The sequence below is a fragment of the Panulirus ornatus genome, chromosome 19 (assembly GCF_036320965.1).
Source record: "Panulirus ornatus isolate Po-2019 chromosome 19, ASM3632096v1, whole genome shotgun sequence".
In the NCBI taxonomy this organism is placed as follows: Eukaryota; Metazoa; Arthropoda; class Malacostraca; order Decapoda; family Palinuridae; genus Panulirus; species Panulirus ornatus.
This window is the reverse complement of record NC_092242.1, coordinates 45,615,498-45,642,921: the sequence shown is the minus strand read 5'-3', so window position 1 is coordinate 45,642,921 and position 27,424 is coordinate 45,615,498. Positions and strand designations below refer to the sequence as shown.

The 27,424-nt window shown below is 42.8% G+C and overlaps 1 protein-coding gene across 1 annotated transcript in view; it reads right to left on the bottom strand.

Annotated features, from left to right (window-relative positions):
* Positions 1-27,424, bottom strand: part of LOC139755482 (uncharacterized) — a 283,256-nt gene that overhangs the window by 49,286 nt on the left and 206,546 nt on the right. The window contains exon 9 of the mRNA XM_071673820.1: positions 20,272-20,437. Within this exon, the coding sequence (XP_071529921.1) occupies positions 20,272-20,437 (166 nt within the window). The remainder of the gene's footprint in view (positions 1-20,271; positions 20,438-27,424) is intronic.

Genomic DNA, 27,424 nt, shown 5'->3' with positions numbered 1-27,424 from the left:
ACATTTAGGCACCCCACTCTGAGCCTTCGAGGAGGATGAGCACTCCCCGCGTGATTCCTTCTTCTGTTTCCCATTTTAGAAAGTTGATACAAGGAGGGGAGGATTTCTGGCCCCCCGCTCCCGTCCCCTCTAGTCGCTTTCTACGACACGCGAGGAATACGTGGGAAGTATTCTTTCACCCCTATCCCCAGGGATAATATACATATATATATACATATACACATACACACACATACACATACATACGCACATATACACACACACACACACATACATATATATACATATGAAAAATGTAAGAAACAATTCAGAAAACTGAAACTTCTAGCTTGAAATGAATGAAAAAAATGAATGTCACATAATGGTTCAACCTCTGGCTATGGAAAAAAGGAAATGTATAATTTATTTACACAAACGTCAATAGCAGTTCTCATCAATTTATCCCTGGGGATAGGGAAGAAAGAATACTTCCCTCGTATTCCCTGCGTGACGTAGAAGGCGACTAGAAGGGGAGGGAGCGGGGGGCTGGAAATCCTCCCCTCTCGTTTTTTTTTTTAATTTTCCAAAAGAAGGAACAGAGAACGAGGCCAGGTGAGGATATTCCCTCAGAGGCCCAGTCCTCTGTTCTTAACGCTACCTTGCTAACGCGGGAAATGGCGAACAGTTGAAAGAAAGAAATATATATATATATATATATATATATATATATATATATATATATATATATATATATATATATATATATATATATATATATATATGTATATATATATATATATATATATATATATATATATATATATATATATATTATCCCTGGGGATAGGGGATTAAGAATACTTCCCACGTATTCCCTGCGTGTCGTAGAAGGCGACTAAAAGGGGAGGGAGCGGGGGCTGGAAATCCTCCCCTCTCGTTTTTTTTTTTTTTTTTTTTTTTCCAAAAGAAGGAACAGAGAATTGGGCCAGGTGAGGGTATTCCCTCAAAGGCCCAGTCCTCTGTTCTTAACGCTACCTCGCTAATGCGGGAAATGGCGAATAGTTTGAAAGAAAAAAGAAAGATATATATATATATATATATATATATATATATATATATATATATATATATATATATATATATATATATATATATATATATATATATATATATATATATATATATATATATATATATATATATATATATATATATATATATATATATATATATACCCTCGATCAAACCACCTCACGCCACACATTGTCCTCAAACATCTTATTTCCAGCATATCCACCCTCCTGCGCACAACTTTATCCATAGCCCACGCCTCGCAACCATACAACATTGTTGGAACCACTATTCCTTCAAACATACCCATTTTTGCTTTCCGAGATAATGTTCTCGACTTCCACACATTCTTCAAGGCTCTCAGGATTTTCGCCCCCTCCCCCACCCTATGATTCACTTCCGCTTCCATGGTTCCATCCGCTGCCAGATCCACTCCCAGATATCTAAAACACTTTACTTCCTCCAGTTTTTCTCCATTCAAACTTACCTCCCAATTGACTTGACCCTCAACCCTATTGTACCTGATAACCTTGCTCTTATTCACATTTACTCTTAACTTTCTTCTTTCACACACTTTACCAAACTCAGTCACCAGCTTCTGCAGTTTCTCACATGAATCAGCCATCAGCGCTGTATCATCAGCGAACAACAACTGACTCACTTCCCAAGCTCTCTCATCCACAACAGACTTCATACTTGCCCCTCTTTCCAAAACTCTTGCATTCACCTCCCTAACAACCCCATCCATAAACAAATTAAACAACCATGGAGACATCACACACCCCTGCCGCAAACCTACATTCACTGAGAACCAATCACTTTCCTCTCTTCCTACACGTACACATGCCTTACACCCTCTATAAAAACTTTTCACTGCTTCTAACAACTTGCCTCCCACACCACATATTCTTAATACCTTCCACAGAGCATCTCTATCAACTCTATCATATGCCTTCTCCAGATCCATAAATGCTACATACAAATCCATTTGCTTTTCTAAGTATTTCTCACATACATTCTTCAAAGCAAACATTCTCACATACATTCTTCAAAGCAAACACCTGATCCACATATCCTCCACCACTTCTGAAACCACAATGCTCTTCCCCAATCTGATGCTCTGTACATGCCTTCTCCCTCTCAATCAATACCCTCCCATATAATTTACCAGGAATACTCAACAAACTTATACCTCTGTAATTTGAGCACTCACTTAAATAGCCTTACCAACCATTCAACAATACAATCACCCCCTTTTTTAATAGATTCCACTGCAATACCATCCAAACCTGCTGCCTTGCCGGCTTTCATCTTCCGCAAAGCTTTTACTACCTCTTCTCTGTCTACCAAATCATTTTCCTAACCCTCACTTTGCACACCACCTCGACCAAAACACCCTATATCTGACACTCTATCATCAAGCACATTCAACAAACCTTCAAAATACTCACTCCATCTCCTTCTCACATCGCCACTACTTGTTATCACCTCCCAATTAGCGCCCTTCACTGAAGTTCCCATTTGCTCCCTTGTCTTACGAACTTTATTTACCTCCTTCCAGAACATCTTTTTATTCTCCCTAAAATTTGATGATACTCTCTCACCCCAACTCTCATTTGCCCTCTTTTTCACCTCCTGCACCTTTCTGTTGACCTCCTGTCTCTTTCTTTTATACATCTCCCACTCAAATGCATTTTTTCCCTGCAAAAATCGTCCAAATGCCTCTCTCTTCTCTTTCACTAATAATCTTACTTCTTCATCCCACCACTCACTACCCTTTCTAATCAACCCACCTCCCACGCTTCTCATGCCACAAGCATCTTTTGCGCAATCCATCACTGATTCCCTAAATACATCCCATTCCTCCCCCACTCCCCTTACTTCCATTGTTCTCACCTTTTACCATTCTGTACTCAGTCTCTCCTGGTACTTCCTCACACAAGTCTCCTTCCCAAGCTCCCATACTCTCAACACTCTCTTCACCCCCACATTCACTCTTCTTTTCTGAAAACCCATACAAATCTTCACCTTAGCCTCCATAAGATAATGATCAGACATCCCTCAAGTTGCACCTCTCAGCACATTAACATCCAAAAGTCTCTTTCGCGCGCCTGTCACTTAACACGTAATCCAATAACGCTCTCTGGCCATCTCTCCTACTTTCATCTTCCGCAAAGCTTTTACTACCTCTTCTCTGTTTACCAAATTATTTTCCCTAACTCTCTCACTTTGCACACCACCTCGACCAAAACACCCTATATCTGCCACTCTATCATCAAACACATTCAACAAACCTTCAAAATACTCACTCCATCTCCTTCTCACATCGCCACTACTTGTTATCAACTCCCCATTAGCCCCCTTCACTGAAGTTCCCATTTGCTCCCTTGTCTTACGCACTTTATTTACCTCCTTCCAAAACATCTTTTTATTCTCCCTAAAATTTAATGATACTCTCTCATCCCAACTCTCATTTGCTCTCTTTTTCACCACTTGCACCTTTCTCTTGACCTCCTGCCTCTTTCTTTTATACATCTCCCACTCATTTGCATTTCTTCCCTGCAAAAATCGTCCAAATGCTTCTCTCTTCTCTTTCACTAATAATATTACTTCTTCATCCCACCACTCACTACTCTTTCTAATCAACCCACCTCCTATGCTTCTCATGCCACAAGAATCTTTTGCGCAAGCCGCACTGCTTCCCTAAATACATCCCATTCATCCCCCACTCCCCTTACCTCCTTTGTTCTCACGTTCTTCCATTCTGTACTCAGTCTCTCCTAGTACTTCCTCACACAAGTCTCCTTCCCAAGCTCACTTACTCTCACCTCTCTCTTCACCCCAACATTCTCTCTTCTTTTCTGAAAACCTCTACAAATCTTCACCTTCGCCTCCACAAGCTAATGATCAGACATCCCTCCAGTTGCACCTCTCAGCACATTAACATCGAAAAGTCTCTCTTTCGCGCGCCTATCAATTAACACGTAATCCAATAACGCTCCCTGGCCATGTCTCCTACTTACATACGTTTACTTATGTATATCTCGCTTTTTAAACAAGGTATTCCCAATCACCAGTCCTTTTTCAGCACATAAATCTACAAGCTCTTCACCATTTCCATTTACAACACTGAACACTCCATGTATACCAATTATTCCCTCAACTGCCACATTACTCACCTTTGCATTCAAACACCCATCACTATATATATATATATATATATATATATATATATGTTTAAGATAATCACATGTTTACCAAATGGCGTCCTAGCTTCGTCTCTTCGATGTATATCAACTGACTGTTATATTTCTCTCTTGTGTCTTCCCTGATGATGTGATTATTACACGAAAGTGCACTTGGGAACTTTTCGTGTTTCATTTTCCCCGTGGGCTCATAGGAATATCTTGATCACGCGCAAAATTGTGATCTTCTCCAACATGGATTCCACACGGCTCTTCTATTACTTCTCTACAAGCTTTCCTGGACTTTCTCCTTTCGTTACTGCTTTCTCCAAATCGCTAATCAAGGCTCATCAACTAAGCTCTTGCTGTGGACTTTGTTTGTTTGTTGGGTTTTGCGGCCATCGACTTTTGAGGAAGGTCATGAGGCCTGCAACCCTATTTAATGTATGACTGAAGTCATCATTCCTTAATACCTATTCTAAAAAAGAAAGAAAAAAGAAAAGCAATTTTGATATAATGATAAAGATAAATGATAATGAAAATAGATAATGGAAATAAAAGATTTGTGGGTATTGAGCCGACTTGGTGGTAAATACCAACCAGTCGGCACAGTGTCCACGGTTGCATTTTACCCAAGAATGTGAGAAGATAGGACAGACCAGGGATAGGCTTTCACCACAACAAGCACACAGAACAAATAGTTTAATTGAAGGTCCGCCGGCTCAGCCCCATGGCGCAGCCGACCCGGAGGATAACCACCTCCCCCCGAGGCCGACCGCCTAGTAAATGGACATGTCCACCCACCATGCGACCAGCCCAAGTAGGAGGAGTCGCACACTGAGCCGACCCCGCCACAGGAGGAGAAGCCACGAACCACCTTACATCATCTGGAGGGATTCTGTTTCTCTGAGGAAGACCATCAATTTGTCAACAGTACTCGGGTTATCCCCGAGTACATTAGTGATGTTGAAGGAAATGTTTTGGTTGTGGTGGTGATCTATCAGTTTCCTTCTATATTGTTGAAATCTCTTGCATTTCAACAGTAAATGTTCTATTGTGGAGAGTTGTTTGCTGTGTTGGCATACTGGGATAAAGATTTTGTTTATGTATGGCTGCAGATGGGTGGTGTGCAGTATCGGCGGAAAGAAGTGACACTTACAATGAAAACGAACACCAAATATCTGAAATAGGGAAATAGGGGAAAAAATGATCAATCAGGGTATTTCTATTCATCCTAATACTTCGTGATGTCTCCTTTGAGCTTCCTAACTTCTTCAATACGGTCTGGCATGCTCCTGGCCAAGAATCTGAAGTATTCTTTGTCAATACTCATGCTGGATGTCTGCCCAGGCATTCTCAATCGGGTTAAGATTTGGGGAATTTCCCGGCCACTCCAGCACTTACATGTTTGTGTCCTCCAGCCACTTTTTGACGAGGTCTGAGCCATGACAAGGGGCCCCGTCATGCATAAACACGCCTTCGGGCCGATGAAGGTCATAGAAATGGTGCATATGATCCATCAGCACATCCAAATAATTTGCAGCACGCATTGTCTCGTTTTTAGGGAGAAAAAATACGTCCCCAGCTCCGTTGGCGCCACTAAAAATTCCCCAAACCATCACTGAAGGAGGGTGTTGGACGACTTTTGCGATGTATCTAGGATGGTAGCGGTTGGAGTTTGGGCTTCGGCGGCAGCGCTTAACACAAACACGTACTGTCTTGAAGGTCGATTCATTGGAGAAGAAGGTCTGCATCCATTTCTCTGGGGTCCAGTCTTGATATCTCCGTGCAAATTGAAGTCTACGGCGCTTCATGCCGGCTGTTACAAGTGGCTTCACTGCTGCGTGTCGTGACGGGAGGTGGAGGTGACGCTGCAAGCGTTCGCGAATGGTGCGGGTAGCAACGTTTCCTAGCAGCTCAGGGTACATTTTCTCAGAGTTCTGTGGACGTAATAAACGGGTTTTTCAACACTTCACGCCGTAGGATATTGTCTGTCTTCTGAGAGGTTTTTCTTGGCCTCCCTGAGCGTGCTTTAGGGGCTGGAACCTGGTTGGGGGTAAGCGTCCTGCCGGCAGCGAGAAGCCTCAAGACGGTCGACCGAGAACGTCCAACTCGGGGACAATATCTTTAATGGAGACGTTTTCCTCCTTCAAAGCGAGGCTACGGGACCTCTCCTCCTTCGACGTCATGGTTCGACCCATATTTACTGATGTGGGGCACTATGGGGACACGAAATGGCGTTGGGCGGTATCTGGGAGGTAGCACAGGCAAGAGTGCTAAAATGATGTCCACACACCGCAGAGTTTTCATGCAACTGGGGCAGTCAGTCGCCCTGGGCAGTCAGTCGTACAATTCATTCTGAGGCGGGCCAGCACGACCTCTTCTCTTCTGTTCTTGCGGTACGAGGTCGGCCAGTCCGCCACTTCTTGCTTGTACTTCCTGTTGATGGTCAGGTTGGTCCACTGACTCTGCCACAGAAGATGGATTGATCTCTTCCACAAGGAGAGGCAGGAGCCCAGCTCCCGAAGGATCGGAACGACTTCCTCGAGTTCTGAGGTCGACGTAGCCAAGCTGCCTGCCTGCTCATTGCCGTAGATACCACAATGACCCACCAGCCAGGCACCCAGATCAAGATGATATCTTTTTCACATGGATTTTGTTTATTAATAATATTGCCCTGTAATTCACAGTACTCTGTATATTCAGAGACTGTTGCTTTAAGAGCAGAAACAGAATCAGAAAAAATTACGGCTTTATTGTGATTTGAATTAATTATATAGTCTATGGCTCGATCAATGGCAAACAATTCAGCGCAAAATACAGATGTATGGTTCGGCAAGCGGTATCTGAGTGCACACTCCATCGACCACACACTTGCACCCACACATTCATCCGTCTTGGAGCCATCAGTGTAGAAGTGAACATTCGACAGGTGATCAATGATGACCTGCGAAAACCTCGCCCTCCGATGTGTGTGCTTTTTTTGGCTGGAAGCGAGCTCGCCTTTATGTTAATTTTTGAACCCTCCCGGAGAGAGAGAGAGAGAGAGAGAGAGAGAGAGAGAGAGAGAGAGAGAGAGAGAGAGAGAGAGAGAGAGAGAGAGAGAGAGAGAGGAGGTAAGGAATTCTTGACCAGCGAGTCCACTTCATTCACTTTAATACCGGAGTTCTCACTGAGGAAGTGTATTCTGACGGCCAGGGGCCTGACGCCTCTGTTGGCGAGCTATGAACATTCCAGACTGAGGCGACAGACAGTTGTATTGTTCCTTCTGGCCATCAGAATACCGCTTTGCCACGACAGAATCTCACGTCTTAGTCGGGGAGGAGATACATGGCCTCAACTTCCAATCGTGGAACTCTGGTAGAGGTTAGGCCTCCAAGACACATTCAACCTCCTCAGGGTATATTCGCTCGCCGAAGCATACACCTGAGAGCCATAGTCTAATTCAGATCTAATTAGGGACTTACAGATCATTAATAAATGTTTTCTTTCGGCTCCCCAGAAGGAACCCGAAAGGCATTTAAGAACATTTAGTCTTTTACTGCAATTTGTTACCAAATAGTCAACATGACTTTTCCAATTAAGTCTTTTATCAAAATTTAAGCTGAGGAATTTAACTATTTCGAAATGGGATCGGGTTGTTGTCTAACGTTAAATGCAAATTCGGGATATTCATTTTTCGGGTGAAGACAACCGCGATACTTTTGTTGGGTGAGAACTTAAATCCCCGCTGTAGCGCCCAACGATGAACGGACGCAAGCGCAGCTTGAACCCGCTCAGCCGAAAATTGTGCACTAGGCGAAGATGTGCCATAGCGCACAATCATCAGCATAAAGCGAGTATTTAAGATCTCGCGGGACGGAACCTGGAGACAGAATATCATTAATCATAATATTAAATAATGTTGGGCTAAGAACGCTGCCTTGTGGCACCCCATTCTCTTGGACTAAGATGTCCGAAGTGACTTTAGGTGTTGTAAGTTTCACAGCAAATGTTCTATTGTTTAAAAAATCTCTAACAGATATGGGTAAATAACCTCTTAAACCAGAAGCATAAAGTTTGCTTAAAATTCCGTTTCGTCATGTCATGTCGAAGGCTTTTTCTAAATCTAGAAATACAGCAACCAAGAAACGCACTTTAGGATAGAATGTTCTAGGTGTATTGAATGATCCAATGTGCCTCTGTTACGACGGAAAGCACACTGTTGATCATTTAATAAACCCTTTGATTCTAACAAAAAAGTAGCCTTCTGTTAACCATTCTCTCCATGACCTTACAAATGGAGCTCGTGAGGACAATAGGTCGAAACGAATTCATATTCGTAAGGCGTCCGGAGCCTTTTGTGATGGGGATGACGTGCGCAAAGTACCATGAGTTTGGAAACGTTCGAGACGTCCAAATCTCATTGTACAATGCTAACAACTTAGTCAGGTTAGCCTGACTAAGGTGCTGGATCATCCCGTAAGTGATCACGCTGGGTCCCGGGCTCGAACCTTCACAGGATTTCAGGGCAAGAGGTGTTCTTTCATTGTAAATATTTGGTTATAATCACAAGTATCTTCTGTAGCAAAGTCTGGTATCTGGTACCTGGCGCTTGTGGTGTAGGAAGCGCGGGTCGTAATTGGCCGAGCTGCTCGTTTCTGAGAATCTCCTGGCGAGTGTGTTGGCCATGTCCACCGGGTCGTCGATGATTTGATCTTGGTGGTGGATTTGCGGAGGAAGTGGTGGCTTGTATGTTCTCTTTATCTTATTAATTGTGGACCAGACCTGACTTACTGGTGTGTCCTTGTTCACGGTAGAGACAAAGCCGCGCCAGGAGTCTCGTTTGGCTTGTTTGATAGTTCTTCTTGCCTGAGCCCTTGCACGTTTGTATACAATCAAGTTATTATCTGAAGGCTCGTTGTCGACCATCCTGTATCTCCCATTGCGCTCACGCAGTGCATTTCGGCAATCTGGTGTCCACCAAGGAACTCTATGCTTTGTGGAAATTGTAGAAACCTTAGGTACAGAGTTGTCAGCAGCCTGAGCTCAGTATGGTGGAGGTAACCTTGAGGACTTTTGCATCAGTGTTACCACCGGATATATCAAGGACGGATTGTCTTGTGAATGACACCCAGTCTGCTTTCTTATAGTTAAATTTAGGCGGAGACGAGACGAGTTGGTAATAATGTCGCATGAATAAGAAAGACAGATCGGGAAATGGTCACTTCCCAGGGAGTCGTCATAAATACCCCAAGTGATGTCGTTAAGTATATCCGACGATGACAAGGATAAATCAATTGCCGAGATATTGCCAGTTTGGTCATCTACACGAGTTCCATTACCATCGTTCAGAAGAGCGAGGTTGGCGTTTATCATAAAATCAACCATTTGTTCCCCTCTGGCGTCTGCCCGGATACTTCCCCACTGATAATGATGAGCATTGAAGTCTCCTGAAACTACTTTACGGTGAGGCAACTGGTTAACAAGCAAATTTAACTCATCATTATTAATTGCATTGGAACCAGAACAATATATTGCACAGATGGCCAGGTATGTCTTATTAAATTTTACATGCGACAGCGTCCAGAGTAGAATCTAAAGTCACTCCTGTGTGAGGTAAACTTTAGTGTACATAGATAGCTACCCCACGACTCTCGTCTCTTCTATACGAGTGATAGCTATCTAAAACGGAACAGTCCTCGACTGTGCCGTTTAGAAAGTTCTCTTGTAAACAGATCACAGGTGGCCTGTACAGTGCAAGCAACAGATGTAGTTGTGCTTGCTCATGCCTAAGGCCTCTACAATTCCACTGGATGATGTTGAACGTGTTAGTTTAAGAGTTATTTAACCGACCAGTTTTCTTAGCCCGTTTATGTCGGGACTTGGGCGAGCCCCCAGGAGAACATGATCGGTCCCTGGAAGTGGATGTTCTGGCTTCCATCCATTCTGTGTCCTCCAACGAAGAGGACCTGTGAATCACATACCTCCTTGGTGGAGGTACTGATGCGATGACGTGCGACGTAGTTTTCACAAGTTTAGTCAAGTTTAAAGATACGTTAGTTTTGTTCTCTTTCTTGTCTTTAGGGTGGCGAGAGGATGTGGTGTTGGCATAGGATTCGTTGTGGGTTTTGGTTGGAGAATCAGGTATAGGGTTAGATGAAGCTCGATACTGGCGGTCGGTGTGTCACAAGGCGTCTGCGTCGAGATTGTCCGCATAACAGGCTTACATTTCAGAGCCGACGCGTAGGATTCATTAGGTTTAGGAGTCTCATGAGACTCCTTAACCTTCCTCCTAGCCTCGCCATATGTGACAGGCCCTGTCCCAGCTTGGGTGGTTGCCATTACAGTTAACACACAATGTCCTGTTACTCGTACAATAATCCTCCGTAGTATGACCCTCTTCAGCACACTTCCCGCATCTTGCAGAAAGAGTGCAAGATTGTGAAGGGTGACCAAATTTCTGGCATTCATAGCAACGTCGGGGACTCGGAATGTAGGGACGAACTTGACAATGCATGTAACCAATAGAGATATTTTCAGGTAAACGAGATTTTCCGAATGTTAGATTTATCAGAGGAGTTCTACGTCGTTCGCCATTGATAAATTTAGTGATGACCCTGGCAGCGATAACGTCCTCGTTTGCCAGTTCCTTCACAACGTCGTCCTCTGACATATCCATAACATCACTGCAGTAGATGACTCCACTGCATGAATTCATGGAAACGGGTATAGAGACCACAACATCATGAGTATGGAACTTGGTCAACTTTAAGTAGTTCCGCCACCTGATTCGTCGATTTCACTTTAATCAGCAAATCACCACTAGCCAGTTTCCTTACCGTTTCAACAGGGCCAGACCATCCATCAGTGATCTTCCTGATTAGGAAGGGATTGAGGGAGGCGAGGGTCGTTGCCCCGGTCGCATGATGTGGCCAAAACATAATCAGCGTTTTTACTTTTGATCGAAGGTCCGTCCCCACTACCCCCTAGGGGGGCAGTGGATGGCTTACCTGGGTCCATCCTAGGGGGCCTAACCCCAAAGTCTGGGGTGGCAAACCAACCCAGACAGTGGAAAAAAAAAAAAAACTAGCTACCCCCCCAAAAAAAAAGTTCAGACAATTGTTTCATGCAGAACAAATCTTCAGGTCGTGCAAACATGAGGCGGAGTTCTCCTGTGGACGCCCGTCAAGGAAATACTAATTTTGGATAAAACAAACTCATAAAAGATATTGATGAACAATAACAAAAAAAATTCAAAACAAAGTTAGGGTAGCGACAACGCAGGGGGGGGGGGGGGGACAGCTACAACCTAGCGCTGAAAGACGACAGCAGCTCGGTACACGTCGGTAGCTGGTGCGCGACTGCTCGACTGACTGCATGTGTACTGTGTGTGTGGACTGCCTCACCTGGCCATGGTGGAGGGTTACAATGTAAACTCAGAGATTCATTCGAACATACTCGACAAACCCGCTTTGTTTATGTCCTTCACCCACGTTAATGTAGCCGACTCTTGTTCGACTCTGGGCCTCAATAGCTGCAAAACTCAGTACAGCAAGGACGAGTACAGCAGGGACGAGTACAGCAGGGACGAGTACAGCAAGGACGAGTACAGCAGGGACGAGTACAGCAAGGACGAGTACAGCAAGGACGAGTACAGCAAGGACGAGTACAGCAGGAACGAGTACAGCAAGGACGAGTACAGCAGGGACGAGTACAGCAAGGACGAGTACAGCAAGGACGAGTACAGCAAGGACGAGTACAGCAGGAACGAGTACAGCAAGGACGAGTACAGCAGGGACGAGTAAAGCAGGGACAAGTACAGTAGGAACGAATACAGCAGGAACGAGTACAGCAAGGACGAGTACAGCAGGAACGAGTACAGCATGGACGAGTACAGCAGGAACGAGTACAGCGGGGACGAGTACAGCAGGGACAAGTACAGCAGGAACGAGTACAGCAGGGACAAGTACTGCAGGAACGAGTACAGCATGGACGAGTACAGCAGGAACGAGTACAGCAAGGGCAAGTACAGCAGGAACGAGTACAGCATGGACGAGTACAGCAGGAACGAGTACAGCAAGGGCAAGTACAGCAGGAACGAGTACAGCAAGGACGAGTACAGCAGGAACGAGTACAGCAAGGACGAGTACAGCAGGAACGAGTACAGCAAGGACGAGTACAGCAGGGACGAGTACAGCAAGGACAAGTACAGCAGGGACGAGTACAGCAGGAACGAGTACGGCAGAAACGAGTACAGCAGGGACGAGTACAGCAGGGACAAGTACAGCAAGGACGAGTACAGCAGGAACGAGTACAGCAAGGACGAGTACAGCAGGATAACAAACGAGGAACAAAGAAACTTTGAAAAGAATATGTGGACAAGGCAGGAGAAAATCTAAAACATCCATACTATGTTCAACAGGTATCAGTTGACAGTCCATATATTCATCAGGTATCAGTTGACAGTCCATATATTCATCAGGTATCAGTTGACAGTCCATATATTCATCAGGTATCAGTTGTCAATCCATATATTCATCAGGTATCAGTTGACAGTCCATATATTCATCAGGTATCAGTTGACAGTCCATATATTCATCAGGTATCAGTTGACAGTCCATATATTCATCAGGTATCAGTTGTCAGTCGATATATTCATCAGGTATCAGTTGACAGTCCATATATTCATCAGGTATCAGTTGTCAGTCCATATATTCATCAGGTATCAGTTGTCTGTCCATATATTTATCAGGTATCAGTTGACAGTCCATATATTCATCAGGTATCAGTTGAAAGTCCATATATTCATCAGGTATCAGTTGTCAGTCCATATATTCATCAGGTATCAGTTGACAGTCCATATATTCATCAGGTATCAGTTGACAGTCCATATATTCATCAGGTATCAGTTGACAGTCCATATATTCATCAGGTATCAGTTGTCAGTCCATATATTCATCAGGTATCAGTTGACAGTCCATATATTCATCAGGTATCAGTTGACAGTCCATATATTCATCAGGTATCAGTTGACAGTCCATATATTCATCAGGTATCAGTTGACAGTCCATATATTCATCAGGTATCAGTTGACAGTCCATATATTCATCAGGTATCAGTTGTCAGTCCATATATTCATCAGGTATCAGTTGACAGTCCATATATTCATCAGGTATCAGTTGACAGTCCATATATTCATCAGGTATCAGTTGTCTGTACATATATTCATCAAGTATCAGTATCAGTGATAACAAGTAGTGGTGATGTGAGAAGGAGATGGAGTGAGTATTTTGAAGGTTTGTTGAATGTGTTTGATGATAGAGTGGCAGATATAGGGTGTTTTGGTCGAGGTGGTGTGCAAAGTGCGAGGGTTAGGGAAAATGAGTTGGTAAACAGAGAAGAGGTAGTAAAAGCTTTGCGGAAGATGAAAGCCGGCAAGGCAGCAGGTTTGGATGGTATTGCAGTGGAATTTATTAAAAAAGGGGGTGACTGTATTGTTGACTGGTTGGTAAGGTTATTCAATGTATGTATGACTCATGGTGAGGTGCCTGAGGATTGGCGGAATGCGTGCATAGTGCCATTGTACAAAGGCAAAGGGGATAAGAGTGAGTGCTCAAATTACAGAGGTATAAGTTTGTTGAGTATTCCTGGTAAATTATATGGGAGGGTATTGATTGAGAGGGTGAAGGCATGTACAGAGCATCAGATTGGGGAAGAGCAGTGTGGTTTCAGAAGTGGTAGAGGATGTGTAGATCAGGTGTTTGCTTTGAAGAATGTATGTGAGAAATACTTAGAAAAGCAAATGGATTTGTATGTAGCATTTATGGATCTGGAGAAGGCATATGATAGAGTTGATAGAGATGCTCTGTGGAAGGTATTAAGAATATATGGTGTGGGAGGCAAGTTGTTAGAAGCAGTGAAAAGTTTTTATCGAGGATGTAAGGCATGTGTACGTGTAGGAAGAGAGGAAAGTGATTGGTTCTCAGTGAATGTAGGTTTGCGGCAGGGGTGTGTGATGTCTCCATGGTTGTTTAATTTGTTTATTTATGGGGTTGTTAGGGAGGTGAATGCAAGAGTTTTGGAAAGCGGGGCAAGTATGAAGTCTGTTGGGGATGAGAGAGCTTGGGAAGTGAGTCAGTTGTTGTTCGCTAATGATACAGCGCTGGTGGCTGATTCATGTGAGAAACTGCAGAAGCTGGTGACTGAGTTTGGTAAAGTGTGTGAAAGAAGAAAGTTAAGAGTAAATGTGAATAAGAGCAAGGTTATTAGGTACAGTAGGGTTGAGGGTCAATTCAATTGGGAGGTAAGTTTGAATGGAGAAAAACTGGAGGAAGTGAAGTGTTTTAGATATCTGGGAGTGGATCTGGCAGCGGATGGAACCATGGAAGCGGAAGTGGATCATAGGGTGGGGGAGGGGGCGAAAATCCTGGGAGCCTTGAAGAATGTGTGGAAGTCGAGAACATTATCTCGGAAAGCAAAAATAGGTATGTTTGAAGGAATAGTGGTTCCAACAATGTTGTATGGTTGCGAGGCGTGGACTATGGATAGAGTTGTGCGCAGGAGGATGGATGTGCTGGAAATGAGATGTTTGAGGACAATGTGTGGTGTGAGGTGGTTTGATCGAGTAAGTAATGTAAGGGTAAGAGAGATGTGTGGAAATAAAAAGAGCGTGGTTGAGAGAGCAGAAGAGGGTGTTTTGAAATGGTTTGGTCACATGGAGAGAATGAGTGAGGAAAGATTGACCAAGAGGATATATGTGTCGGAGGTGGAGGGAACGAGGAGAAGAGGGAGACCAAATTGGAGGTGGAAAGATGGAGTGAAAAAGATTTTGAGTGATCGGGGCCTGAACATGCAGGAGGGTGAAAGGAGGGCAAAGAATAGAGTGAATTGGAGCGATGTGGTATACCGGGGTTGACGTGCTGTCAGTGGATTGAATCAAGGCATGTGTATGGGGGTGGGTTGGGCCATTTCTTTCGTCTGTTTCCTTGCGCTACCTCGCAAACGCGGGAGACAGCGACAAAGCAAAAAAAAAAAAAAAAAGAAAAAAAATCAGTTGTTAATCCATATATTCATCAGGTATCAGTTGAAAGTCCATATATTCATCAGGTATCAGTTGACAGTCCATATATTCATCAGGTATCAGTTGACAGTCCATATATTCATCAGGTATCAGTTGTCAATCCATATATTCATCAGGTATCAGTTGTCAATCCATATATTCGTCAGGTATCAGTTGTCAGTCCATATATTCATCAAGTATCAGTTGTCAGTCCATATATTCATCAGGTATCAGTTGTCAGTCCATATATTCATCAGGTATCAGTTGACAGTCCATATATTCATCAGGTATCAGTTGTCAGTCCATATAGTCATCAAGTATCAGTTGTCAATCCATATATTCATCAGGTATCAGTTGTCAGTCCATATATTCGTCAGGTATCAGTTGTCAGTCCATATATTCATCAAGTATCAGTTGTCAGTCCATATATTCATCAGGTATCAGTTGACAGTCCATATATTCATCAGGTATCAGTTGTCAGTCCATATATTCATCAAGTATCGGTTGTCAATCCATATATTCTTCAGGTATCAGTTGACAGTCCATATATTCATCAAGTATCAGTTGACAGTCCATACATTCATCAAGTATCAGGTGTCAATCCATATATTCACCAGGTATCAGTTGACAGTCAACATATTATCAGGTATCAGTTGTCAATCCATATATTCATCAGGTATCAGTTGACAGTCCATATATCCATCAGGTATCAGTTGACAGTCCATATATTCATCAGGTATCAGTTGTCAGTCCATATATTCATCAGGTATCAGTTGACAGTCCATATATTCGTCAGGTATCAGTTGTCAATCCATATATTCATCAGGTATCAGTTGACAGTCCATATATCCATCAGGTATCAGTTGACAGTCCATATATTCATCAAGTATCAGTTGTCAGTCCATACATTCATCAAGTATCAGGTGTCAATCCATGTAGTCACCAGGTATCAGTTGACAGTCAACATATTATCAGGTATCAGCTGTCAATCCATATATTCATCAGGAATCAGTTGACAGTCCATATATTCATCAGGTATAAGTTGACAGTCCATATATTCATCAAGTATCAGTTGACAGTCCATATATTCATCAAGTATCAGTTGTCAGTCCATATATTCATCAGGTATCAGTTGTCAGTCCATATATTCATCAAGTATCAGTTGTCAATCCATATATTCATCAGGTATCAGTTTTCAGTCCATATATTCATCAGGTATCAGTTGTCAGTCCATATATTCATCAAGTATCAGTTGTCAGTCCATATATTCATCAGGTATCAGTTGACCGTCCATATATTCTTCAGGTATCAGTTGACAGTCCATATATTCATCAGGTATCAGTTGTCAATCCATATATTCATCAAGTATCAGTTGTCAGTCCAAATATTCATCAGGTATCAATTGACAGTCCATATATTCATCAGGTATCAGTTGTCAATCCATATATTCATCAAGTATCAGTTTTCAATCCATATATTCATCAAATATCGGTTGTCAATCCATATATTCATCAGATATAAGTTGACAGTCCATATATTAATCAGGTATCAGTTGACAGTCTATATATTCATCATCAGGTATCAGTTGACAGTCCATATATTCATCAAGTATCAGTTGTCAGTCCATATATTCATCAGGTATCAGTTGACAGTCTATATATTCATCATCAGGTATCAGTTGACAGTCCATATATTCATCAAGTATCAGTTGTCAATCCATATATTCATCAGGTATAATTTGATAGTCCATATATTCATCGGGTATCAGTTGACAGTCCATATATTCATCAAGTATCAGTTGTCAATCCATATCTTCATCAGGTATAATTTGACAGTCCATATATTCATCAGGTATAGGTTGACAGTCCATATATTCATCAGGTATCAGTTGACAGTCTATATATTCATCATCAGGTATAAGCTGACAGTCCATATATTCATCAAGTATCAGTTGTCAGTCCATATATTCATCAGGTATCAGTTGACAGTCTATATATTCATCATCAAGTATCAGTTGACAGTCCATATATTCATCAGGTATCAGTTGTCAATCCATATATTCATCAGTTATCAGTTGACAGTCCATATATTCATCAGGTATCAGTTGTCAGTCCATATATTCATCAGGTATCAGTTGTCAGTCCATATATTCATCAGATATCAGTTGTGAGTCCATATATTCATCAGGTATAATTTGACAGTCCATATATTCATCAGGTATCAGTTGTCTGTCCATATATTCATCAAGTATCAGTTGTCAATCCATATATTCATCAGGTATCAGTTGACAGTCCATATATTCATCAAGTATCAGTTGTCAGTCCATATATGCATCAAGTATCGGTTGTCAATCCATATATTCATCAGGTATAAGTTGACAGTCCATATATTCATCAGGTATCAGTTGACAGTCTATATATTCATCATCAAGTATCAGTTGACAGTCCATATATTCATCAGGTATCAGTTTTCTGTCCATATATTCATCAAGTATCAGTTGTCAATCCATATATTCATCAGGTATCAGTTGACAGTCCATATATTCATCAGGTATCAGTTGACAGTCCATATATTCATCAGGTATCAGTTGTCTCTCCATATATTCATCAAGTATCAGTTGTCAGTCCATATATTCGTCAGGTATCAGTTGTCAGTCCATATATTCATCAAGTATCAGTTGTCAATCCATATATTTATCAGGTATCAGTTGACAGTCCATATATTCATCAGGTATCAGTTGTCAGTCCATATATTCATCAGGTATCAGTTGACAGTCCATATATTCATCAGGTATCAGTTGACAGTTAATTAGCAGCTATATAAGCTAAAGGATTCAGAAGTGAATATTGTAGAGGATAATGTAAGGGTATGTGAGGAACTGAATGACAAGTTAAAAAGTGCTTTTACAGTGAAAGACACTATAGTCCAACACCAGTAAGATGGAAAGGGGAGGGAGGATGTTTTGGAAGTCGTTGAGATATCTAGAAAAGATATCAACAAAGTACTGAAAGAGTTTGGCATGTAGGGTCATATGCATATGAAATTTCATCACAGAGAATGTGCTAAACATATGTGCAGATACACTTGATAGACCTCTTGAATTACTGTTCAAGATATCTCTGGAGGGATGCATAGTGCCAAGGGAGTGGAAAAGGGCAACTATCATATCTGTATGTAAGAAATGGAACTAGGAACAGGCTTTGAACTACAGACTGGTCTCACTAGCGAGTGTGGTGTGTAAGATTCTGGAAAAGATTATCATAAAGCAAGTGGATGACTTTCTGCAGAGAAGTAATTTTCTAGTGAGAGAGAATATGGTTTTAGGGAGAGGAGGTCGTGTGTAACTAACCATTTAGCGTTTTACGAGTAAGTGAGTTCAGTCTTGGACAAAAGGGCAGGCTGGGTGAACTGTTTGTATGTGGACTGCCAGGAGGCATTTGTAACACATCAGAGGATGATTAGGAAGCTGGATCACCAAGAAGATTATCTTAGTGGGAGGGAACAAAAGGCATGACAGAGGAGCCTTTTCCAAGTGGGTTGAGGTGACCAGCGGAGTGGCACAGGGTTTGCATCTGGTATCATTTCTCTTCTTGGTCTACGTTGATGACTTACCTGAAGGTATGGAACCTTACCTAAATATGTTTGCAGATGATGCAAAGGTCGTGAGGGAAGTGAAAGGAAGGAGGATTGCATCAGTGTACAAGGGGACCTAAACAGACTCCAAAATTGGTCTGAAATGTAGTTGATGAAGTTTTTCCTGAGCAAATGTAAGATAATGAAGGCTGAACCAAGTGAAAGACGGTCTGAAGATGATTACTACGAGCAGGAACTATGCTTTAATGGTTTTTTTTTTGTGTGTGTGAGAGTCACCTGGGAGTAGACGTCCCTAACCTGTCGCCAGTCACATACAATAAAAATAAGTAATTAGACAAACTGTCTGATGGCAAATATCAGAACAATTCTCAAGTGTATAGAGGAAAAAATATTTCGCGAACTATCTACTTCTTACATAAGGCCAAAACTAGAATATTCTTGACCCAAAGAGGTACAGAGAACTCACAGAAAAGGTCCAGAGGAGGGTAAGAAAAATGGTACCAGACTTAAGATCGCTAAACTACGAGGGAAGGCCGGAGGCTTTAGATTCACCCACCTTGGACAATAAGGTGACCGTATGACAACCTTTGAGGTTTTAAAAGAGATGGACGAAGTGGACTATGGACAGCAATTTGAGAGATGTAGGGACAGAGCAACCAGAGGACATAACATGAAATTAGGTAAGAAACTTGTGAATAAGGTAGTACAAAAATACTTTTATAGTGTAAGAGTGGAGGATGTTTTGAGCAGATTGACTGAGGATATGGTTAATAGACAACATACATGAATTCGAGATATTGTATGATGATAGAGAGTGTTCAAGAGATAGGGCTCCAACAGTGTAAAATTACCTCCCCATGCCACATAGGTAGGTAGTTACACACACACACACACACACACACACACACACACACACACACACACACAGACACACAGACACACACACACACACACATACACACACACACACACACACACACACACACACACACACACACACACAGACACACACACACACACACACACACACACACACACACACACAGACACACACACACACACACACACACACACACACACACACACACACACAGACACACACACACACACACACACACACACACACACACACACACACACACACAGACAGACAGACACACACACACACACACACACACACACACACACACACACACAGACACACACACACACACACACACACACACACACACACACACACACACACACACACACACACACACACAGACACACACACACACACAGACACACACACACACACACACACACACACACACACACACACACAGACACACACACACAGACACACACACACAGACACACACACACACACACACACACACACACACACCTCCTACTCACAGTCTGAGGAGGCTTGGGGTTCGCCTAAAGATCTCCCTGGGGAGCCGCCGGAGAAGGTTGTTATTGATCAGGAGCCACGACAAGTTGTTCAGGCCAGAGAACGCCGCCAGCTCCACCTGCTCGATCTTGTTGGAGAACAGGTACAGCTTCTCCAATTTAGGTGTACCTGGGGAGTATACAGGTTAACTCTGTGTTATAGTGTTGGAGAACAGGTACAGCTTCTCCAACTTAGGTGTACCTAGGGAGTATACAGGTTAACTCTGTGTTATAGTGTTGGAGAACAGGTACAGCTTCTCCAATTTAGGTGTACCTGGGGAGTATACAGGTTAACTCTGTGTTATAGTGTTGGAGAACAGGTACAGCTTCCCTAGAATAGGTGTCCTCAAGGTGGCTACAGCTTTAGTACTATTCCGTCAGTTTGGGTGTACTTAAGGAGGATACAGGTTTAGTGTGTGTGATACAGTGTTAAAGAACAAGTACAGTTTATCCAGCTCAGAAGTACCTGGGAAGGGTCCAGTTTTAGTGTGTATGGTACAGTGTTGTACACTATGTACAACTTCCACACTTAGGTTGTACGTGAGCATGGTACAGCTGGAGTGTGTGTGGTACGATTTTGGAAACCAGGCATTGTACGTGTGGTTTAGACCTAGGGAGGGTACAATTGTAACTTGTGTAGCACAATGATTACATGTATAAGTTAATGATATACTAAGAAGAGTGAGATGCATCACTGTGCATTGACCAGAGCAGTGAGGTACAGTGCATGGATGTATATGGTGCAGTGAGGTACATTGCATGGATGTATATGGTGCAGTGAGGTATAGTGCAAGGATGTATATGGTGCAGTGATTGGATGCATATGGTGCAGTGATTGGATGTATATGGTGCAGTGAGACACAGTGCGCGGATATTTACATATATATATGGTGCAGTGAGGTACAGTGCCTGGATGTATATGATGCAGTGAGGTATAGTGCATGGATGTGTATGATGCAGTGAGGCACAGTGCACGGATGTATATGGTGCAGTGAGGTACAGTGCACGGATGTATATGGTGCAGTGAGGTACAGTGCACGGATGTGTATGATGCAGTGAGGCACAGTGCATGGATGTATATGGAGCAGTGAGGTACAGTGCATGGATGTATATGGTGCAGTGAGGTACAGTGCATGGATGTATATGGTGCAGTTAGGTATAGTGCATGGATGTATATGGTGCAGTGAGGTACAGTGCATGGATGTATATGGTGCAGTGAGGTATAGTGGAAGGATGTATATGGTGCAGTGATTGGATGTATATGGTGCAGTGAGGCACAGTGCGCGGATATTTACATATATATATATATATATATATATATATATATATATATATATATATATATATATATATATATATATATATATATATATATATATTTTTTTTTTTTTTTTTTTTTTTTTTTTTTCATACTATCCACCATTTCCCGCGACAGCGAGGTAGCGTTAAGAACAGAGGACTGGGCCTTTGAGGAAATATCCTCACCTGGCCCTCTTCTCTGTTCCTTCTTTTGGAAAATTAAAAAAAAAAAAAAAAAAAAAAAAAACGAGAGGGGAGGATTTCCAGCCCCCCGCTCCCTTCCCTTTTAGTCGCCTTCTACGACACGCAGGGAATACGTGGGAGGTATTCTTTCTCCCCTATCCCCAGGGATAATATATATATATATATATATATATATATATATATATATATATATATATATATATATATATATATATATATATATATATATATATATATATATATATATATATATATATATATATATATGGTGCAGTGAGGTACAGTGCATGGATGTATATGATGCAGTGAGGTATAGTGCATGAAATGTATACGGTGCAATGAGGTACAGTGCATGACGTGTATAGTGCAGTGATGTACAGTGCATGGATGTATATGGTGCAGTGAGGTACAGTGCACGGATGCGTATGATGCAGTGAAGCACAGTGCACGGATGTGTATGGTGCGGTGAGGCACAGTGCATGGATGTATATGGTGCAGTGAGGTACAGTGCATGGATGTATATGGTGCAGTGAGGTACAGTGCATGGATGTATATGGTGCAGTGAGGTACAGTGGACGGATGTGTATGGTGCAGTGAGGCACAGTGCATGGATGCATATGGTGCAGTGAGGTACAGTGCATGGATGTATATGGTGCAGTGAAGTAAAGTGCACTGATGTGTATGGTGCAGTGAGGCACAGTGCATGGATGTATATGGTGCAGTGAGGTACAGTGCACGGATGTTTATGATGCATTGAGGTACAATGCATGGATGTATATGGTCAGTGAGGTACAGTGCATGGATGTATATGGTCAGTGAGGTACAGTGCATGGATGTATATGATGCAGTGAGGTACAGTGCATGGATGTATATGGTGCAGTGAGGCACAGTGCATGGATGTATATGGTACAGTGCACGGATGTTTATGATGCATTGAGGTACAGTGCATGGATGTATATGGTGCAGTGAGGTATAGTGCATGAAATGTATATGGTGCAATGAGGTACAGTGCATGATGTGTATAGTGCAGTGAGGTACAGTGCATGGATGTATATGGTGCAGTGAGGTACAGTGCACGGATGCGTATGATGCAGTGAGGCACAGTGCATGGATGTATATGGTGCAGTGAGGTACAGTGCATGGATGTATATGGTGCAGTGAGGTACAGTGCATGGATGTATATGGTGCAGTGAGACACAGTGCACGGATGTGTATGGTGCAGTGGGGCACAGTGCATGGATGTATATGGTGCAGTGAGGTACAGTGCATGGATGTATATGGTGCAGTGAGACACAGTGCACGGATGTGTATGGTGCAGTGGGGCACAGTGCATGGATGTATATGGTGCAGTGAGGTACAGTGCATGGATGTATATGGTGCAGTGAGGTACAGTGCATGGATGTACATGGTGCAGTGAAGTAAAGTGCACTGATGTATATGGTGCAGTGAGGCACAGTGCATGGATGTAAATGTTGCAGTGAGGTACAGTGCACGGATGTTTATGATGCAGTGAGGTACAGTGCATGGATGTATATGGTGCAGTGAGGCACAGTGCATGGATGTATATGGTACAGTGCACGGATGTTTATGATGCATTGAGGTACAGTGCGTGGATGTATATGGTGCAGTGAGGTACAGTGCATGGATGTATATGGTGGAGTGGGGTACACTGCATGGATATATATGGTTCAGTGAGGTACAGTGCATGGATGTATATGGTTCAGTGAGGTAAATTTCATGGATGTGTATAGTGCAGTGAGGGGATTAAGAATACTTCCCACGCATTCCTCACGTGTCGTAGAAGGCGACTAAAGGGGACGGGAGCGGGGGGCCAGAAACTCTCCCCTCCTTGTATTTTAACTTTCTAAAAGGGGAAACAGAAGAAGGAGTCACGCGAGGAGTGCTCATCCTCCTCGAAGGTTCAGATTGGGGTGTCTAAATGTGTGTGGATGTAACCAAGATGAGAAAAAAGGAGAGATAGGTAGTATGTTTGAGGAAAGGAACCTGGATGTTTTGGCTCTGAGTGAAAAGAAGCTAAAGGGTAAAGGGGGAAGAGTGGTTTGGGAATGTCTTGGGAGTAAAGTCAGGGGTTAGTGAGAGGACAAGAGCAAGGGAAGGAGTAGCACTACCGAATCAGGAGTTGTGGGAGTATGTGATAGAGTGTAAGAAAGTAAATTCTAGATTGATATGGGTAAAACTGAAAGTTGGTGGAGAGAGATGGGTGATTATTGGTGCATATGCACCTGGGCATGAGAAGAAAGATCATGAGAGGCAAGTGTTTTGGGAGCAGCTGAATGAGTGTGTTAATGGTTTTGATGCACAAGACCGGGTTATAGTGATGGGTGATTTGAATGGAAAGGTAAGTAATGTGGCAGTTGAGGGAATAATTGGTATACATGGAGTGTTCAGTGTTGTAAATGGAAATGGTGAAGAGCTTGTAGATTTATGTGCTGAAAAAGGACTGGTGATTGGGAATACCTGGTTTAAAAAGCGAGATATACATAAGTATACGTATGTAAGTAGGAGAGATGGCCAGAGAGCGTTATTAGATTACGTGTTAGTTGATAGACGCACGAAAGAGAGACTTTTCGATGTTAATGTGCTGAGAGGTGCAACTGGAGGGAAGTCTGATCATTATCTTGTGGAAGCAAAGGTGAAGATTTGTGGGGATTTTCAGAAAAGAAGAGAGAATGTTGGGGTGAAGAGAGTGGTGAGAGTAAGTGAGCTTGAGAAGGAGACTTGTGTGAGGAAGTACCAGGAGAGACTGAGTACAGAATGGAAAAAGGTGAGAACAAAGGAGGTAAGGGGAGTGGGGGAGGAATGGGATGCATTTAGGGAATCAGTGATGGCTTGCGCAAAAGATGCTTGTGGCATGAGAAGCGTGGGAGGTGGGTTGATTAGAAAAGGTGTTGAGTGGTGGGATGAAGAAGTAAGATTGTTAGTGAAAGAGAAGAGAGAGGCATTTGAACGATTTTTGCAGGGAAAAAATGCAAATGAGTGGGAGAGGTATAAAAGAAAGAGGCAGGAGGTCAAGAGAAAGGTGCAAGAGGTGAAAAAGAGGGCAAATGAGAGTTGGGTTGAGAGAGTATCATTAAATTTCAGGGAGAAAAAAAAATGTTTTGGAAGGATGTAAATAAAGTGCATAAAACAAGGGAGCAAATGGGAACTTCAGTGAAGGGGGCTAATGGGGAGGTGATAAGAAGTAGTGGTGATGTGAGAAGGAGATTGAGTGAGTATTTTGAAGGTTTGTTGAATGTGTTTGATGATAGAGTGGCAGATGTGGGGTGTCTTGGTTGAGGTGGTGTGCAAAGTGAGAGGGTTAGGGAAAATGATTTGGTAAATAGAGAAGAGGTAGTAAAAGCTTTACGGAAGATGAAAGCCGGCAAAGCAGCAGGTTTGGATGGCATTGCAGTGGAATTTATTAAAAAAGGGGGTGACTGTATTGTTGACTGGTTGGTACGGTTATTTAATATATGTATGACTCATGGTGAGGTGCCTGAGGATTGGTGGAATGCTTGCATAGTGCCATTGTACAAAGGCAAAGGGGATAAGAGTGAGTGCTCAAATTACAGAGGTATAAGTTTGTTGAGTATTCCTGGTAAATTATATGGGAGGGTATTGATTGAGAGGGTGAAGGCATGTACAGAGCATCAGATTGGGGAAGAGCAGTGTGGTTTCAGAAGTGGTAGAGGATGTGTGGATCAGGTGTTTGCCTTGAAGAATGTATGCGAGAAATACTTAGAAAAACAAATGGATTTGTATGTAGCATTTATGGATCTGGAGAAGGAATATGATAGAGTTGATAGAGATGCTCTGTGGAAGGTATTAAGAATATATGGTGTGGGAGGCAAATTGTTAGAAGCAGTGAAAAGTTTTTATCGAGGATGTAAGGCATGTGTACGTGTAGGAAGAGAGGAAAGTGATTGGTTCTCAGTGAATGTAGGTTTGCGGCAGGGGTGTGTGATGTCTCCATGGTTGTTTAATTTGTTTATGGATGGGGTTGTTAGGGAGGTGAATGCAAGAGTTTTGGAAAGAGGGGCAAGTATGCAGTCTGTTGGGGATGAGAGAGAGCTTGGGAAGTGAGTCAGTTGTTCGCTGATGATACAGCGCTGGTGGCTGATTCATGCGAGAAATTGCAGAAGCTGGTGACTGAGTTTGGTAAAGTGTGTGAAAGAAGAAAGTTAAGAGTAAATGTGAATAAGAGCAAGGTTATTAGGTACAGTAGGGTTGAGGGTCAAGTCAATTGGGAGGTAAGTTTGAATGGAGAAAAGCTGGAGGAAGTGAAGTGTTTTAGATATCTGGGAGTGGATCTGGCAGCGGATGGAACCATGGAAGCGGAAGTGAATCATAGGGTGGGGAAGGGGGTGAAAATTCTGGGAGGCTTGAAGAATGTTTGGAAGTCGAGAACATTATGTCGGAAAGCAAAAATGGGTATGTTAGAAGGAATAGTGGTTCTAACAATGTTGTATTCTTGCTAGGCGTGGGCTATGGATAGAGTTGTGCGCAGGAGGTTGGATGTGCTGGAAATGAGATGTTTGAGGACAATATGTGGTGTGAGGTGGTTTGATCGAGTAAGTAATGTAAGGGTAAGAGAGATGTGTGGAAATAAAAAGAGTGTGGTTGAGAGAGCAGAAGAGGGTGTTTTGAAAGGGTTTGGTCACATTGAGAGAATGAGTGAGGAAAGATTGACCAAGAGGATGTATGTGTCGGAGGTGGAGGGAACGAGGAAAAGTGGGAGACCAAATTGGAGGTGGAAAGATGGAGTGAAAAAGATTTTGAGTGATCGGGGCCTGAACATGCAGGAGGGTGAAAGGCGTGTAAGGAATAGAGTGAATTGGAAAGATGTGGTATACCGGGGTCGACGTGCTGTCAGTGGATTGAACCACGGCATGTGAAGCGTCTGGGGTAAACCATGCAAAGTCTGTGGGGCCTGGATGTGGAAAGGGAGCTGTGGTTTCGGTGCATTATTGCATGGCAGCTAGAGACTGAGTGTGAACGAATGGGGCCTTTGGTGTTTTTCCTAGCGCTACCTCGCACACATGAGGGGGGAGGGGGTTGTTATTCCATGTGTGGCGAGGTGGCAATGGGAACAAATAAAGGCAGACAGTGTGAATTATGTACATGTGTATATATGTATGTGTCTGTGTGTGTATATATATGTGTACATTGAGATGTATAGGTATGTATAATTTGGGTGTGTGGACATGTATGTATATACATGTGTATGTAGGCGGGTTGGGCCATTCTTTCGTCTGTTTCCTTGCGCTACCTCGCTAACGCGGGAGACAGCGACAAAGCAAAATAAATAAATAAATATATATGGTGCATTGAGGTACAGTGCATGGATGTATATGATGCAGTGAGGTATAGTGCATGAAATGTATATGGTGCAATGAGGTACAGTGCATGATGTGTATAGTGCAGTGAGGTACAGTGCATTGATGTATATGGTGCAGTGAGGTACAGTGCACGGATGCGTATGATGCAGTGAGGCACAGTGCATGGATGTATATGGTGCAGTGAGGTACAGTGCATGGATGTATATGGTGCAGTGAGGTACAGTGCATGGATGTATATGGTGCAGTGAGGCACAGTGCACGGATGTGTATGGTGC